The 18105-nt window shown below is 35.4% G+C and overlaps 1 protein-coding gene across 2 annotated transcripts in view; it reads right to left on the reverse strand.

Annotated features, from left to right (window-relative positions):
* PIK3C3 (phosphatidylinositol 3-kinase catalytic subunit type 3) overlaps positions 1-18105 on the reverse strand; it is a 139053-nt gene that overhangs the window by 41010 nt on the left and 79938 nt on the right. For both annotated transcript variants that reach the window (XM_045789976.2, XM_045789977.2), the window contains exons 16-20: positions 13538-13669; positions 11264-11392; positions 10533-10602; positions 8635-8699; positions 2948-3032 (exon numbers count right to left, since the gene is read on the reverse strand). In XM_045789976.2, coding sequence (XP_045645932.1) covers positions 2948-3032; positions 8635-8699; positions 10533-10602; positions 11264-11392; positions 13538-13669 — 481 coding nt within the window. The remainder of the gene's footprint in view (positions 1-2947; positions 3033-8634; positions 8700-10532; positions 10603-11263; positions 11393-13537; positions 13670-18105) is intronic.

An 18105-nucleotide genomic window follows, 5' to 3' on the forward strand; every position in this document is an offset into this window, starting at 1 on the left:
CCTGAAAAAGACATTTGAATTAAGAGTGGGATGATCCACAGAAATTTTTAGGACACAGATAATAGATTCAGAACAATCTGAGGTGGCACAGAGTACATCAGGGGATTTTTAGAGGAATTGAAGCTATTCTTTAACTTCAATGGAAATACGGTACCTGTCCAAGAGAATCTTGTCCAAAGGATGCTTGTCATTAGTATTATGACCCCATGTGAAATGTCTTCAAATTGGTTTTATAATAGAACTTTGATTTAAAGTAAAATACAGAGAACTATTAGACAACTAAACAGTTATTTTCCTTTACTTAGTAAAGATATGTGTGTAAGAATAATAGTGTTCTCACATTTACTTGCATGATACAGACTTGACACCTTGCATAATCCATCATGGTAACTATTATCACTTCCTTCTTACACTCTGCCCCAAACCCGAAACTTTACTTTCTAAAATGAAAGTTACACATATATCTATATGATAATGTCCAACAATCAGATTCCAGTACAAAGTAGCTGGCAACTTATTCATCACTAAATCCTCTAATTAAAAACTCAAATAATGGCTTTCAACCTCCAATATAACCTGGAATGCTACCAAACTCACTGAAACACAGATGATTATTTTTTAACACAGCAAGATATACAGGAAACAGAAGGTCAATTCAAAATAAGATGAAGAGAAGGCCTGCCATCAAGTCAATTATCAGGGAAGGAATAAACGTGTAATACTGGGGGGAAAGAGAGGAACAAGAGCCAATGTGAATTTAAGTGTCCAAGAGGTGCAATTTAAATGGCTATTTTTTTTTTTACATGAAAAACCAATAATATTTTCATTAGGTCTTGGGAAAAAAAGGAACATTACATGAAAGGTATAATACTATGACATGTATCCATAATATACTGTACCAGTAATTTTATTAAAATTTTCAAATTGTAGTCAATATTTATAGATGATATGTGTATACATTTCAAGTAGAAAAAGTTAGCATTCCTTATTAAATAGATTTATGATATAAAAAAGTTTACAGTAACTATCTAAAATTTCAGTAAGAAGACTCAAGATAATTGTTGGAGGGCATGTGAAATATCTCATGTAACAAGATACTGAGAGAACTTGGATAAAGATAAAGAAAGACAGCCACACATTCTTTAACACACTTTTCATTCAAGGTGGGAATTATAGCCGCTCACTTTGGATCCAGGCAGGCTGTGACTTTCTAGTTCAAGCCTTCAGAAACCAAAAATTTCTACTTCCTGTCTCTTAGAGTACTTCCTCTTGGAACCCAGTTCTGAGAAGCCCAAGCCACAGAGAGGCCAGGTACAGAAGACTTAATTGATAAGCCTTGTTATAAAAGACAGTATGAACTGTCATGTGAGTAATCTCAGATGTGCAGCCTAGTCTTTAGATGATATGTAATTTTTTCAGAACACAGAAAACAGAGTTGAAGTCCTGAAAAAACAGGAAAGAAGAGAAAGGGGAAAAGGAAAGAAAAGAATGAAAGCAGGGAAGGTAGGAGAGAAAGACAAGAAGAATACAAAGTGGGAGAGAAAGCGGAAATAAAAAGAAAGAATACATTTTCTCTGGAATGTTTCAGGTTTTTTTAGTTCTTAAATCTACACTGTATGTGGTCATTTTTATGGGTAAACACAGTCACATGTAACACATATTATATTCCTTCAGTAAAAATAAAAATAAGATCAAAACCGTAAAGGATTTTTAATATACATACATATTTTATTTTGGTGCTTTTAAAGTTCCCAGGAATATTACATTTTCTTTGCACTTCTAAGCCAAAACTGCATCATCAAGTATAAATTTGGGAAGAAATTATGTTGTCTAAAATAATCTGGAATACTACTTCACAGGAACATTGTGAAAAATTTAAAAATGTCATGTATAAGAAGGAGTTTACAAACCATAAAATGATAACGAAAGCTTAAATACAATTGTTATATGTCTATAAAGCTGTTACTTGCTTCTTCTTAACTTAAGGATAGATATAAATAGGAACATAAAACTTAAATAAAACAACTTATTACATACCATATCCCACCCAGGGCTCAACTCTGGTGTCAACTCCTTTATTAACCCTCCCTTAAACAATCCAGTTATTAAAAACAAACAAACAAACAAAAAAAAACCTCTTCAGAAACTTTTTAAAAAATCCTCTAGAATATAAACTTCATGAGGACAGGTAGGCATAAATCGTCAAAAATATGAATTAATCCCTATGGCATTCTACCACTTACCTATTTCCAGGAAGGGACCATAAAATAAAATATCATGAGAGGCATCCTCCTAACACAGCTCTTGAGATTTATCTAAACCATAATTATTGCTCAGATTTTTTCCCACAGTCTACTAACTGCAGTTACTCAAACACAGGGAAAATCTAGGGGAAAATTAACAGCTTCCAGGAAGAGATAACTTGTAATTGTAACACAGTTAAGTGATCGCAAAGACGAAAGACTAAATAGAATTTACACCTTGTTACTCCTATTATGTCAAAACATTAATGACTTCTTTTATCAGGATTTTATACCTCTTAAATATCTTCTTATAGAGCATTTAAATCTGCCATGATCTGAATGTCTATGTCCTTCCTAAATTCACACATCGAAATCCTACTGCCCAGTGCGATGGTATTAGGCGGTGCTTACCATCTTAACAACTCAAAAACGAGAGCCCACAGAGCTCCCTAGCCCATTCTGCCAGGTGAAAATACAACAAAAAGTCTTCCACCCCAAAAGGGCCCTCACCTGACCACATTGGTACCTTATCTTGGACTTCCAGCGTATAAGCCACCCTCTGGAATTTTGTTATAGCAGCCCAAAAGGACAAGATAAAATCCTACGATGTGATAAATGTAAATATGTATGAATATGGCAAACTTGGGACAGCCTATTTCCTTGACTCCAATATATCAATGGAAAGTAGAACTTGAAAAACTTACCACAGCTTTTAACATATGTGTCCATAACTTCAGCACTGATCCCATTTGGCCCATTTTCACTTGGTGCGTACTTTCTAAAGAAGTTCTGAAAAGATATAATTTACATGTTTACAAATTCAATACAATCCTTAAACAAATCAGACATTTTGAAATTATAGGAAATAACCAAGTATCTAGTCTAAAGCTCAGTCAATAATTATAAAATGTGGACTTTAAAAAGCTTATTCCAAAAATCAGTCTTATTACTATGCTTACAGACAGTTAAGATCAAAAAAAAAAAAAAAAAGTATGCTGCTACTTTTACACCTTAGGGAGAACATTACACAAAATAAAATAAGTTTACTGCTATTTCTCTATACTCAATTTATCCCTTTCTTTTACTTTTCTTCTGAATGTAAACAATGAGGGTATTTTTGTATCATACATTCTCCTTAAAGTGAACATGAGTTATTAAAGTTATCTTTAAGTATAGCTACTGTTACCATTAAGAAACCTCCAGTTATAAAACAAAAAAGGTACAAAAGTACAGCACAGGGAAATAGTCAATAATATTGTTAATAACTTTGTATGGTGACAGATGGTAACTAGACTTATGGTGATCATTTCGTAACACCTCAAAGTAAGATAATATTGTATGTCGACACTCCATATAGTCGACATAAAAAAAGGTCAATAAAATTACACCCAAATTTGTAAATTAATTACAATGCAACTGCTAATAATTCTTAGAGGAAATTAATGGAAAGATAAATATTAGAGAGATGTGAACTGAACAAAAGAATTACAGGGGGACAAAAAATGCATTAGCTGTGTCCAAAGAGTCTGGAAACGGTGGGGAAAATAAAAAACAAAAAATTGTTTGTTTCTGACTACCAACTGGAACTATTCCCTTCCATATTAGATGTTAAAGAAAAACAGTATGTATTATTTGAAAATACAAGTAACATGCTGTTAAAAAAAAAAAAAGTTCAGCTTTTCTGAACACCCTAAAAGTTTGACAAAGGACTATGCCTTGAATATATAGAGAATTCCTATAAATCAATAAAAACACAAACAACCCAACAGGAAAATGAACAAAAGATGTAAATAAGCATGTTACAGAAGAAATAAATGGCCTATACATATATTTTTACAACCTTGTGGGTAATTAGGGAAATGCAAACTAAACCCACAATAAAATAGCAAAACTTAAAAGTCTGACAATTTTTTAAAAATTTGAAAATTAAAAAATATAAAAGTCTAACAATACCAAGATTAAAGATGTATAGCAATGAAAAAACAGAACAGTTTTTTCCAAAAACAACTACTTTGCAAAATAGCTTTTAATTATCTTCTGAAATTGAACATGAGAATAACCTATGACTTAGCAAAACTATTTACAGAGATCAGATATGAAAACCAAGAATCAATATACAAACTGCCACTGTCCTTATTTTACCAAATCATAATTACACAGAACAACATAATTGACAACTTTATTAAACAATTACTTCAATTAGAAACTATGTTAAAGCTCTGCCTACACTTCACATCATCTTCAAAACAATCCTAGAGGAAGTTATGATTAATTATTACCCAATTTTACAGATGCAGAAACTGAGACCCGAAAGGTATGTTAGGGGGTCAAGGCCTCCTACAAGTCTGATATGTTACATAGAGTCGCAGACTCAACATATGGTTGTACCACAACGGGTACTTATTCAAGCAAAAGTATACACAGAAGGTTTAGCATAGGAAAAATACATAGGCAAAGTCTGGAGAAACCCATGTGTAAGCCTCCTGGCTCTCTTCTGCGAGGGGATACACTGAGCATATTTATTACTTTTCTTCAACAATTTTTTAAAAAAGGCAGTAATATGGGTGCAATGTTTCTGTCCAGGGAAGCCTACTGGAGACTCATCACTCAAGGTTTTTATTGGGAGCTGGTCATATAGGCACCCTCTGTCTAGCAACTGCAAAAATTCTAGAAGGAAAGCAAGTTGTTTGCTATAAATCACGTATCACAAACAGTCTAGGCACACTGAACCACCCTTATCAGTTAGGGAACACAGGAACGACACACTGAAGGCCGAGTTCCCAGGTATCAGTCAAAGGCTAACCTAGCAAGCGGGCCTTTCTAAAGTCAGCTATGTTACCTCTTCTTTGCACAAAGGATTAAGAAGCAACTCAAGGTTTACAGTTGAAAAGCTGCATGGCAAAACTTCAACCCCAGGCAGTTAGATGTTTTGAGCACAAGCTTTTTTCTTTTTTTTTTCCCCCATCTCCCCCCTACCCCACCTCCCCTCTGGTAACCATCTGTTTGTTCTCTATGGTTAAGAGCAACTTTTTGATTTATCTCTCTTTTTTTTTTCCTTTGTTCATTTGTTTTGTCTCTTAAATTCTACATATGAATGATATCGTATGGTATTTGTCTTTCTCTGACTGGCTTATTTTACTTATCATTATACTTTTCTAGATCAATCCATGTTGTTACAAATAGCAAGATGTCATTCTTTTTTACAGTGGAATAATATTCCATTGTGTGTGGTGTCTGTGTGTGTGTGTATGTGTGTGCATGTATGTATATATGTGTGTGTATACACACACATCCCACCTCTTCTTTATCCATTCATCTATTGATAGACACTTGGAATGCTTCCATAATTTAGCTATTATAAATAATAATACAAATAATGCTGCAATAAACAAAGGGGTGCATATATCCCTTCGACTTAGTGTTTTCATACTTTTTGGTTAAATACCCAGTAGTGGGATTACTGGATCGTAGGGTAGTTCCATTTTTAATTTTTTGAGGAACCTCCATACTGTCTTCCACAGCGGCTTCACCACTTTGCATTCTCACCAACAATGAGGGTCCTGTTTTCTCTAACTCCTCACCAACACTTATTATTACTTGAGTCTTTGATTTTAGCCATTTTGACAGGTGTGAAGTGGTATCTCATTGTGGTTTTGGTTTGCATTTTCCTAATGATGACTGATGTGGAGCATCTCTTCATGCTTCTGTTGGCCATCTGGACGTCTTCTTTGGAGAAATGCCTGTTCATGTCTTCTGTCCATGTTTTATTGGATTGTTTGGGGTTTGGGTGTTGAGTTGTAGAAGTTCTTTATATATTTTGGATATTAACCCTTTATCAGATAAGTCATTTGCAAACATCTTCAGCATGTTGTCTTTTAGCTTTGTTGGCTGTTTCCTTTGCTATGAAGCAGGTTTTTATTTTGATGTAGTCCCAACAGTTTATTTTTGCTTTTGTTTCCCTTGCCTCAGGAGATAGATCTAAAAGGATGTTGCTACAGCTGTCAGAGAAATTACTGCCTGTGCTCTCTTGTAGGATTTTTATGTTTTCAGGTCTCACATTTAGGTCCTTAATCCATTTTGAGTTTATTTTTGTGTATAGTGTAAGAAAATGGTCCAGTTTCATTCTTTTGCATGTAGCTGTCTAGTTTTTCCAGCACCATTTGTTGAAGAGACTTTTTCCCACTGCATATTCTTACCTCTTTTGTCAAAGATTAATTGATCTTGTAATTGTGGGTTTATTTCTGGGCTTTCTATTTGTTCCATTGATCTATTTTTATGTCAGTACCATACTGTTTTGATTACTACAGCTTTGTAATAGCATCTAAGGTCTGGAATTAGGATACCTCTAATTCTGTTGTTCTTCAAGACTGCTTTGGCTATTTGAGGTCTTTTGTGGTGCTATACACATTTTAGAATTGTTTGTTCTTGTTCTGTGAAAAATGCTGTTGCTATTTTGATGGGGATTGCATTAAATGTGTATATTGCTTTGGGTAGTATAGACATTTTAACAATATTTCTTCTTTAAATCCATGAGCATGGAGTGTCTTTCCAGTTCTTTGTGTTGTCTTCAATTTCTTTCATCAGTGTTTTATAGCTTCAGAGTACAGCTCTTTCACCTCTTTTATTCCTAGGTATTTTATTTTATTATTTTTGGTGCAATTGTAAATGGGGTTGTTTTCCTAATTTCTCTTTTTGCTGCTTCATTATTAGTGTATAGGAATGCAACAGATTTCTGTACATTGATTTTATATTCTGTAACTTTACTCAATTCATTTATCAGTGCTAGGAGGCCAATATCTCTCATGAACATAGATGCAAAAATCCTCAAAAATACTGGAAAACTGAATCCAAGAATACATTAGAAAAATCATGCACACAATCAAGTGTGACTTATTCCTGGGATGCAAGGGCGGTTCAATATTCACAAATCAATCAACGTGATATGTCACATCAATAAGAGAAAGGATGAGAATCATATGATCATTTCAATAGATGCACAAAAAGCATTTGACAAAGTATAGCATTCATTCATGATAAAAGCCCTCAACAATGTAGGTTTAGAAGGAACATATCTCAACATAATAAAGACCATATGTGAAAAACCCACAGCTCACATCATACTCAGTGGGGAAAAACTGAGAGCCTTTTCCCTAAGGTGAGGAATAAGACAAGGATGTCCACTCTCTCCACCCTCATTCAACATAGTACTGAAGTCCTAGCCACGGCAGTTATAAAACAAAAAGAAATAAAAGGCATCTGAATTGGTAAGGAAGAAGTAAAACTTTCATTGTTTGCAGATGACATACTATTTATAGAAAACCCTAAGAACTCCAATAAGCCTGAGCTTTTAATCATTGCATGTGACTGTTACTTAAACCAAAGAACAGAATAACCACTTGCTTTGCCAAGAAATCAGAGTAATGCTTTTCTGCAGATTTGAACTCCATACTGGGGGGTGCCTGACTGGCGCAGTCGTTAAGCGTCTGCCTTTGGCTCAGGGCGTGATCCCAGGGTTCTGAGATCGAGCCCCACATCAGGCTTCTCCACTAGGAGCCTGCTTCTTCCTCTCCCACTCCCCCTGCTTGTGCTCCCTCTCTCACTGGCTGTCTCTCTCTGTCAAATAAATAAATAAAATCTTTAAAAATAAATAAATAAAAAATAAATAAAAACCATACTGAATTACTGTGACATGTTAAACTGGGAAAGACAAAAACACACTAGCAAATATCTTCTGTCAAGTCCTTCTCTATATTATCTTTCATCTCAGGTATATCAGGTTTTCTGTGTAAATTACATACATTTTTTACATAAGAAAAAAAGAAAAATCACATTTAAAAAATGACAAAAATAAACTATTAAGATGCGATAAGAACTAATCCATGTACTTAAAGTGACACACACGGCATGATCCTAGAAACTGCTTGCCTTTTCTTATATTAAAGGACAGCGATGAGTTTGGAGGGAAAGAGAGGGGTCTTAAAAACAAATGTTCAAACATGTATGAGCAAAAATATGTAGCACTGTTCTGAATAACAACAAAAATTGAAAACAATCAAATGATCACTTACAGTTAAACATACTACAGAATTTCCATAATTTGGGATATAATATAACCATAAACTAACAAATTTTTAATTTAATTAATTCCTGCTTCCCTATTATATGTCAGACACTGAGGAATACAGCATCTGTATGTACTAACATGGAAGAATTTCCACCTGTTAGCATTATTTACTGCCAAGGAAAGGAAAACAATGCGAGAGAAGTGGGTGATAAAAGGAGACATTCATTTTTATTCATTTTTAACTGTATATTCTTTTTTAAAAATTGAAATTTTTAGAACAGTAATATATTCATGAATTGTATAACTCATTTAAAATTGGTTCTGTACCTGAATGCTTCCCTCTGTATCAAGAACTTCAGCAACAGGAACTGACTGGATAAACTGCATGAAGCCTGCACAGAAATATATGCATTGCATTAAGCACAACTACCGGTTAAGCAATAAAAATAACAGTTCTACTAAGAATAACCTTCATTTTCAAATGCGTACACTACATACCGGAACAACTTAAAGAGGTCTGTAAACAATATATTTAGACGGGCATTTAAGTCACAGGAACTATAAGAAAACTTTTCTTTCAACTAAGCTGATTGATCTGTATATTTCTCCAGGCCAGTTTCTATTACTATATACAAGGAAGAGAAAGCAATAGCTAAGCTTCCTAAATCTGGCACAAAAATTTCTTCTTTCTGTACTTGTACAACATATACCAATTAAAAATATTCCAAATCTAAAAACACTTTAAGAAGTCTGAAATTATTTAATATCAATCACCTAAGCCTAAAACTGTATTATGTTCACTGGCTTTTTTTGTCTAACACTCCATCCTCTGACATTTTTTGGAAATGATAGGAGAAGAAAGTATAAATCCCTTAAACTACCAAAAAGAAGGGGAAGAGGACATTATATGGGAGAACAAGAAGGAGAAAAGACAAGTCTAATAAGTCCCAAAACAACAACAGTAGTATAAAACAACGTATCTATGAAAACATCAAAGTTGAATGAAGGAAACTATTGTATACTCCTTTAGAGTAAGAAATGTCTCATTCATTGCTGGAATCACAAATAGGGAATAGTCTGCATTAATTCACTTACAAGATATTTACTGTCTTCCTCCAATGTAGTAAGAACTTTGCCATGTAAAAAACAGCTTTGACCCTGCCTTTATAGACTGCACAAGCCTGCAAGTCTTACTGGGATAAATACTACGAAGAAAAGGGTACTATGAAAGAGGAAAGTGTAGGAAGACATAAATAACCACAGAGATGAGAGGGCATCAGACATTTGAGCCATGTTTTGAAGGATAATGAAAGTTAGCAGGTAAAGCTGTGGGAACGGATGCTAAAGATAATGACAAAAGCATAAAGCAAGGCCGTAAGGCTGAAGAGAGCATGGTGCGTTTGAGAAAATGGAAGGTGACCCATGTGGCTCATGCCTGGGAAGCAAGGGGGAGACTGGCAAAAGAGAGGCTTGAGAAATAGGTACAGAAGTGTGTGACAGCACGCCAGAACTTGTAAACCAAGCTAAGGCTTTTGTCTCTGTCTGAAGAGCAAACAGAAGTGAGTAAATCAATTTATGCAGGATAGTCAAAGAGCATAAGTGCACTTTTAACAAGGTCATTCTCAGAGAAAAATGAGAAGAGGAATTACACCACCAAAAAGATGTGAGGGTGGCCAGGGGAAGAGCAGGAAACCTAAAGCAGATACTTTTGTTCTCAGGTATCTAAGAGTGAGAAGCTCTGAGAGTAACAAGACTAGGGAATTTACAAAACGTTGTAGGCAAGCATTCCTAGGGAATCGTCTATCAAATTTCCAGAAGTTATTCCATCTTAGAAAGACTTAAATGCCATAGATCTGTATTTAAAAAAAATTAGTTAATAAGGCAACATCATTTGCTGAGTGGCTTTTTTAAGCAGAGCACAATACAAAGCCACTCTGGGTCATAGTAACTCTCAAATGATGATTCAGGACACAAATTACTATGTAAGAAACTACTGTGAATTGTAACCAGTTTTGAATTCAAATAAATACAGCATAAAGATGTTAATTTTTCCTTATAGACACACCATTTAATGTTTTCAAGAGGAAGCGAGGGAGAAAAGGAGGGAGGCTCAATCAGTCTTCAGTGCTACAAACGAATTCAATCCCTAATTTCTTAACTTTCAATTAAAAGAGGAAAAGTAGACTCACTGGACACTGAAATAACCATGTGTAACATAAGCTTACCATGTTTTGTACTGGTGGCTAATACCTTGTAGGGTGTCAACTTCAAATCCAGATTTTCCTTCCGTAGCAGCTTTTGATCAAAAGATAAAATATGTTAACCAAATATAAAGATTGTTCTGAAAGAGTTTTGTAGGCAAGTATTATAATAGCTTAATATAAGATATTAAGATAATAAATCTATATTGAAGTTTAACTAAATTAATCAATTTTACTTTGATCAAAATAAATTCATTAAGCACTTAGTTGACGGTATGCCAATTTTTTTTTTATCTTATTCTAAATCACTGTCAATAGTTTTCAATGAACAGTAGGGTTCCTCCAACTCATTTATGCAGTTCTCTCTAGTCACGAAGTATTATAGGACCCAGGAAAAGGGAAATGAAGGCAACTATGTTCCTCTTAAAGCCAGGGGCAGGGATGCAATTTAAAGAACAAAAAGATCTAGCTGACTAAGAGGAAGGGAATTACTAAACCTGACACTGAGAGAACTTAACCGAGAAAAAAGTTTTAATAAAAAGAAATGCATGAAATTTCATTTTATACTCAACAGAAGAGTCACTCTGCAGTGTACAAAAACAACTACACTTGTTCAAGGTCAAGTGGAGACTGCTGAGCTTCCTAGGATTGTACCGAATGTTAAAAATACTTCAGTGTCCATACACAGCATATACACTAAACCACAGATTTCCAAAATTAAAAAATGTTCCCTGACAACATAAGGTTATAGTCACCTTGTCCATGAGTGAAATGATTTGAAGAATAAGTTGATCTTGGCGTAAATCATCTCCATGCTTAAATATAACAGGGTATTTGCCTCCATCTTCTGTCTTAAAGAATAACTGTGCAGGCATAAGAGCACTCTGGAAATAAAAATATTGTTTTCAAATTTGGATGTAAATTAATGCATGAAGATTTACTATACACAGGAGGAAATCCTCACCTGTAAGGTAAACAAGTTATAAGAACCTAAAGAAACAAGATGGGCTGGCAGAAAGATGTCATTAGATACCTTGGAGAAAACGAGCTAGCTAACAGTCAGAAGATTACATGGCATGAAGAGCAAGAGCTCTAGAGTCAGTGACAGATAGGAACAGGCTCCTCCAGGTACTAGCTGGGTAATCTCACACATGTTCTTTAACCTGTCTACTCACCTGTAAAATAAAAATGACTTTTCCTCTGCAAGGTTGCTAAGACATGTGACAGAGCAAATACAGTAAAATGTTAAGAGTCAAACAGTAGGTCCCAGTTGTTCACTTTATAATTCTTTAATCTTTGCTGTATGCTTGAAAATTTTCCCATAAAATGATGGGGGTAAAAGGCATCAAAAATGCTTCACTGAATATATGTTTAGAACTTATAACCTCTTTTGGATTAAAACTCTGAATTTTAAAGTATCTTAAATTTGGCATATCCTTTTATCACCCCAAGCAAAAATATATTTTGTAAATTACCTCAAAGGCATTTGTGACCCAAAAATGGTTAAGAATTACTATGATAGAGTCATGTAGTAAATGCCCTAGAACCATTAATCCTAAACTCCAACCCAGAATTTTTAAGAATGCTCATATATTTTAAGGATCGTAAGAAAAACAAACAAAAAGACTGGATATCAGGATTGAAAACATGTCTCATGATATTTTATTGACCATCCACTTTAGGCATTTAAGACATAAATATAATATTGCACACTTAAGGAGAAAATGGATCCAGAATCCACCTAACAAGAGTGGAAGATATACACTCCTATACCCCACTCCTACAACTCCTACTCTGTCTTAAATATTTTTTCCCATCCTGTTTCAAAAAAATGGTAAAACTAGCTTTTTGATTTACTGCTCTTGATTAGTCTCAGGGAATGAGAATACTAGAAGCTGGTCTTGTTTGAGAGTTCCAGCCCAAAGGAACACCAGTGTACACATGTATACCAGTTGTTACCTGTCTGTGTGTAGCTTTTAACATCTCAGCTTCCAGTGAGTTGTAAACACAAGCTAAGAAATATCTGCATTTTACCTCCTGTTCCAATATTTTCAAATTGCAGGTTATCATCCATTAATGAGTTTTAAAACCAATTAAACAGTTGCAAGTCACATTTAAAATGTAATGCAACAGAATAATTCTTAAAAGAATAGAATATCAGAGTCCATAATATGCAGAAAGGTTCAGTGCTACTTTAAAAACTTAACATTTCAGCTGTGTGAGCTGGGCTGCCACAGGATGCCTTTAAACACACCCTTGAAAAAAAATCCAAACTACTTCTTAGTATAATCACACCCCTTTTTATATTCATAAGTAGTTGTCCTATGAGCCCTTTCTTTTCTGGATACAAAGTAATATTCCAGTGCAACTTATGCCCTTCCATCCCTAGAATCACAAAACGTAAAACACCATGTCTTACAGAGACCTTTCTTTATTATGTCCAACACATAATGATGTTTCACAGGTAACGATGCCCAGTCCTTTGGCCCAACTGGAGAAAGTGACTACCATCAGCTCTTTCTAACGATCCAAGTCGTGGCCAGCCAAAAGAAGCGTGGCATGCTACGAAGGACTAAAGAGAATTACTACCCAAAAACACAAGACAAAAATTCAAGTCACAGGAACAAATATCAGAGCAAGAAATGTTAAAAAGATTAACCGAGACTATAATCACATGAACTTATGAACTGAATGGGTAATAGAAGTGTTGAAATTTTAAGCTTTTTTTTAAAAAAAGCTTACATGGAAAAAAGTAGGTGTGGCTCTAATTAATAAAAAGTTCAAAGAATTAAAGATTAAAAACAACCCAGAGATAAAAAAAAAATTTCTGAAACACTTCATATAAAAATATCTACTGATAAATCAAGACATAATGATAAACAAAAGGTAATTTTTTTATCTAGCATTTACTAAATCAAACAAAATTACAGATATTATCTGCATTGCAATCATTTTTGAAGGGAGTGTCTCTCTTTTTGCTTTCTAGAATTAGGTTCCAATCATAGACATTAGAGATCCATCACAATTACCTTAAATAGTGTAGCTGTTTCTGGGATTATTCCTCTAATTTTCACCTGGGGTTCTAAAGGCAATGGGATAAGTTCCACATCCGACAAGTTCATCTTTTCATTGTCTCCAAGCAGTGCCTGTAGTCTCTCGTTCTAAGAGAACAAATCAGGAAGAATTGATTGCGTTAAAATGGAAAAGTAGTTTATAAAACGTATGGTAAAGACATAAAGACCAATTCTATTAACTTTGAAATGTTTCCAAAGCACCATAAAAGTACATGCAAAGTAACATGAGGGAGACAGTTGCACCCGTAAGAGACAAGCACTCACACCTGGAATCTGCCTGACAAGAGCAGCGGCACACTTTAAGAGGAGCGATCCCTTGACTGTGAAGAGCTAGACTTACACAAGGTTAGGGAATACATTTTTCTTGCTGCAGCTGAGCATACGGAATACACTCATGCTGGATTTAAAGACTCCACTTCTGTTTTCAAAGGATGTGTGAAACCACAAAGAGAAACTCATTTCACTTGAAGCTTAATTTTGTATGACCAAATATTAAGCAAGAATTTCAGTATACTGTTCCAGGACATGTTCTGGGTTTAAAAAGTAAATAATTCACTTGGAGGAACTTGAACCCTACCTTTTACTGTTCACTGGCTCTGTCTGATCAAACTTTTCCTAAGATATTACCACTAATTTTCTTCAGCTCACACGCATACTGCCATTGAGCCAAGAATTCGGACACTGAAAAATTCAAGTCATGGCAAAACAGTTTTGTCATGTAGCAGCATCTATACTGTTTATATCAAGCCCTTCCATTCAATTGCAAAAGAACAATCTGCTTGAAAGCTTCCAGAGAGTCTTGCATTCTTTGAACAGGTGTGCTTGTTTTTTAAAGGGGAAAACCTGACCTGCCAATCCTAGCAGCCTAAAGCACTTCCACTTTACAGTGCTACTAAGAGGATGCAGCATCGCAGAAGAGAACTCTGGAAGCAGTACGGTGGAAGTTCAGAAAAATAATGTTTCCAGGACCTCTAACACATAAAGTCAGATTCTTCCCCTCCAGTAATATTCCAGTTCTCCATCTAACTGTAGAAAGTACAAATTAAGGTCAACTGAAAACTGACATGAACTTCTACATAACCCTTATAAAAATTAGTAAATCTACTCCCTAACCAAATGTATGATCGTATATGCAAGTATGAAGTAATGTCAATTAGTCTGAATTCCAAATTATCCTATCATGACCAATTTCTAATTGATGTGCTAATAACCAATAAAATAACCAGAAAACAGATCAAAGAAAGGTGAGAAATCCAGCCACTTCTTACCACGTCTACTGCTACAAGCCCTGGGCTCCAAGCTGCCATCATTTCTCAGCTTGATTACTGCAGTAGTCCCCTGACAGCTCTTCTTCTTCAACTTTGCCTCTTACAGTCTCTTATCAAAAACAACTAGAGTACTGCTGCTAAAACCAAAGTAGGTCATGTCACTCTCCTGTTCAAAACCCCCGACAGCTTCTATGCTAACTCAGTGTTTAAGTCAAAGTCCTTGTAATGGCTTACAAGGATATACCACATTTCCCTTTTATCCCTGTCCTCTGTCCTCCTCTCCTACTACTCATCCCCATTCTCCCTCCACTCCAAACACACTGGGCTTTCTCTTATTTCACAAATAAGTCAGGCACACACACATATATGCTCTCACATCAGGCTTTTGTCCTTGCTGTTCCTCTGGTTGGAACAGTCTTCTCTAGAGATGCCCATGGCTAGCCCCCTCACCTGCTTCAGGTCTTTGTTCAAATGTCAACTTCCTAATGAGGCCTTCCTAACCACGCTATCAAGAGGTTAAACACTGCCTTACTACTCAAACCCAGCACTTCCTGTTTCCTTTTCCTGCTTTATTTTTCTCCATAGCATACAAAAGTATCTACTCTGTATTTCACTCACTTATTCTATTTACTTTCTCCTCCAAAGCCCCATAAGAACAGAATTTTTATACTCACTGCTATATCCCCAGAACCTAAAAAAGTATTTGGCATGCAGTAGGCATGCAATACATTTTTACAGAATAAACGAATATTATCACCTAAAGAATCAAAAAGTGAAAAGAGAATATTTAACACCATTCAAAATGAAAGCTTTAATTAAAATTTTTAAAAAGATTTTATTTATTTATTGAGAGAGAGCTTGCGCACGCGCATGAGCGGGGGAAGGGAGAGAGGGACAAGCAGACTCAATCCCAAGACCCTGAGATCATAACCTGAGCCAAAGGCAGATGCTTAATTGACTGAGCCACCCAGGCACCTTAGTGAAATTTTTTAAAAGTATTGATGGAAATGCATTTTCAGTGAACTCAAATTTCTAGACTCAGAGACCTCTTTCAACAGAATTCTTCTTAAACTAGAGGTCAACACAGGAAAACACTATTGCAAAAACTTTATCATTTGTTTCACCCATTTTGCTAATAACTCATAGATAACATTCCTACATATCTAACACTGCTGTATTCATATGACATTTCTCCCAAACTCATTATGGAAATGCAGGGATGGAAAAGTGCGGCATACGATTTTAAATTATTAGCAGTAGTGATTTCACTGTTACTAATAATAACACAAATAATGGTAGTAGAGAGCCATCTTGGCATTTCTCCATGGTGCCAGGGCTTGTTTCTAGTAAATCTACATTAACAAAATGGTTTGTCTTTTAACACACCATAAAAAATGTCTAGAAAGATTTTTAGCCAATATTGAGACTATATTTAAGATTGTCTGATTTAAAATATCGGCTGTTTGTCAAATACAAAATATATTTTGGGAAGCTTTAAGTGATACCTCAAATGGGTACACAGTTATCCTCCAGAAGAGTTAAAACTGAGGTGCAGCCAGACTCATGTGTGTGACAAATAGAAGAGCATGTTACACAAACACAAACTGGTTTAAACATATGCCCACACTGACAGTTGCAGGGACTGACACTCCTGCAGGTGGGTATGTGGGATCACACTGCTTCCTCACATATGCACCTCTGTGGAGAGGGGCTCCAGAAGGAATAGCAGTAGGGATTTAGTTATTTAACCATGGTTTGTGACTTTTTCACAGCAATGACAAAAAGAAGTCATCTCAATAAAAATGTGTTTCTCTTCAGCCTATTTTCTCCTTCTTAAAAGACCTTGTGAACATTATTCCTTGCACATATATCTACTAGCATTTCTCTTTAGACCTGATCCCCTGCCTTTGAACTCCTGACTCCATTGTTCACCTTTTTTTCCTCTCCACTTTCCTCTCACAAGTCTAGAGAACAATAGTAAAATGTGCTATGTTCTTTTACAAAGGTCACCAAGAAAGATCTGCCTGTGGTGGGACTAGATAAAGAGAAGCTATCAAGTGAATCCTTCATATCATTTGGGCTAATGATGAGGGAAAATGACATATGAAAAACAGATACTCATCTACTGTCATCAAGTAGAAGGCTTACTTGAGAGGAAGACCCATGTACTAGTCATGAGAACAGATGCAAAGCCAGTGCTGTTACTAACAACTAATTCTGCCACCCTGGACAAGTCACACTGGACTTTCATTTTCTCAGCCTAATTCCAGTCTCCATGATCCCTAGGGGTCCTTTCCACATCAAACACATTATATGCGAGGATGTTAAAATTCTAAAATGAGACCCATAAAGCATTGTAGATTAAAAATATGGATTTAGAATGCCTGGAAACAAACCCCAACTATAATATTTACTAGCTGAGGTTGCTGGACAAATTACTTAACCCCTCAAACCCGCATACACTGTTGGTGGGAATGCAAACTGGTGCAGCCACTCTGGAAAACAGTATGGAGGCTCCTCAAAAAGTTAAAAATAGAGCTACCCTATGATCCAGCAATTGCACTACTAGGTATTTATCCAAAGGATACAAATGTAGTGATTCGAAGGGATACATGCATCCCACTGTATACAGCAGCAATGTCCACAATAGCCAAACTATGGAAAGAGCCCAGATGTCCATCAACAGACAAATGGATAAAGAAGATGTGATATACATATACTCAATGGAATATGACTCAGCCATCAAAAAGAATGAAATCTTGCCATTTGCAATGATGTGGATGGAACTAGAGGGTATCAGGCTAAGCAAAATAAGTCAGTCAGAGAAAGACAAATACCATATGATTTCACTCATATGTGGAATTTAAGAAACAAAACAGATGAACATGGGGAAAGGAAGGAAAAATAAGATGGAAATAGAGAGAGAGGCAAACCATAAGAGACGCTGAACTCTAGGAAACAAAATGAGGGTTGTTGGGAGGGGAGGTGGGTGGGGGGATGGGATAACTGGGTGATGGGCATTAAGGAGGGCACTTGATGTAATGAGCACTGGGTGTTATATGCAACTGATAAATCACTAAATTCTACCCCTGAAACTAATAATATAGTATATGTTAACTAACTTCAATTTAAATAAAGAATTTTTAAAAAATTATTTAACTTCTCTACCCCCACTTTTTCCTATAATTGAGATAATAATAGTATCTAATTTACAGAGTTGTTGTGAGGATTAAATCAATACATATATGTATATAT

Source organism: Ursus americanus, chromosome 19 (genome assembly GCF_024610735.1).
Source record: "Ursus americanus isolate L20-20 chromosome 19, mUrsAme1.1.p, whole genome shotgun sequence".
Classification (NCBI taxonomy): Eukaryota; Metazoa; Chordata; class Mammalia; order Carnivora; family Ursidae; genus Ursus; species Ursus americanus.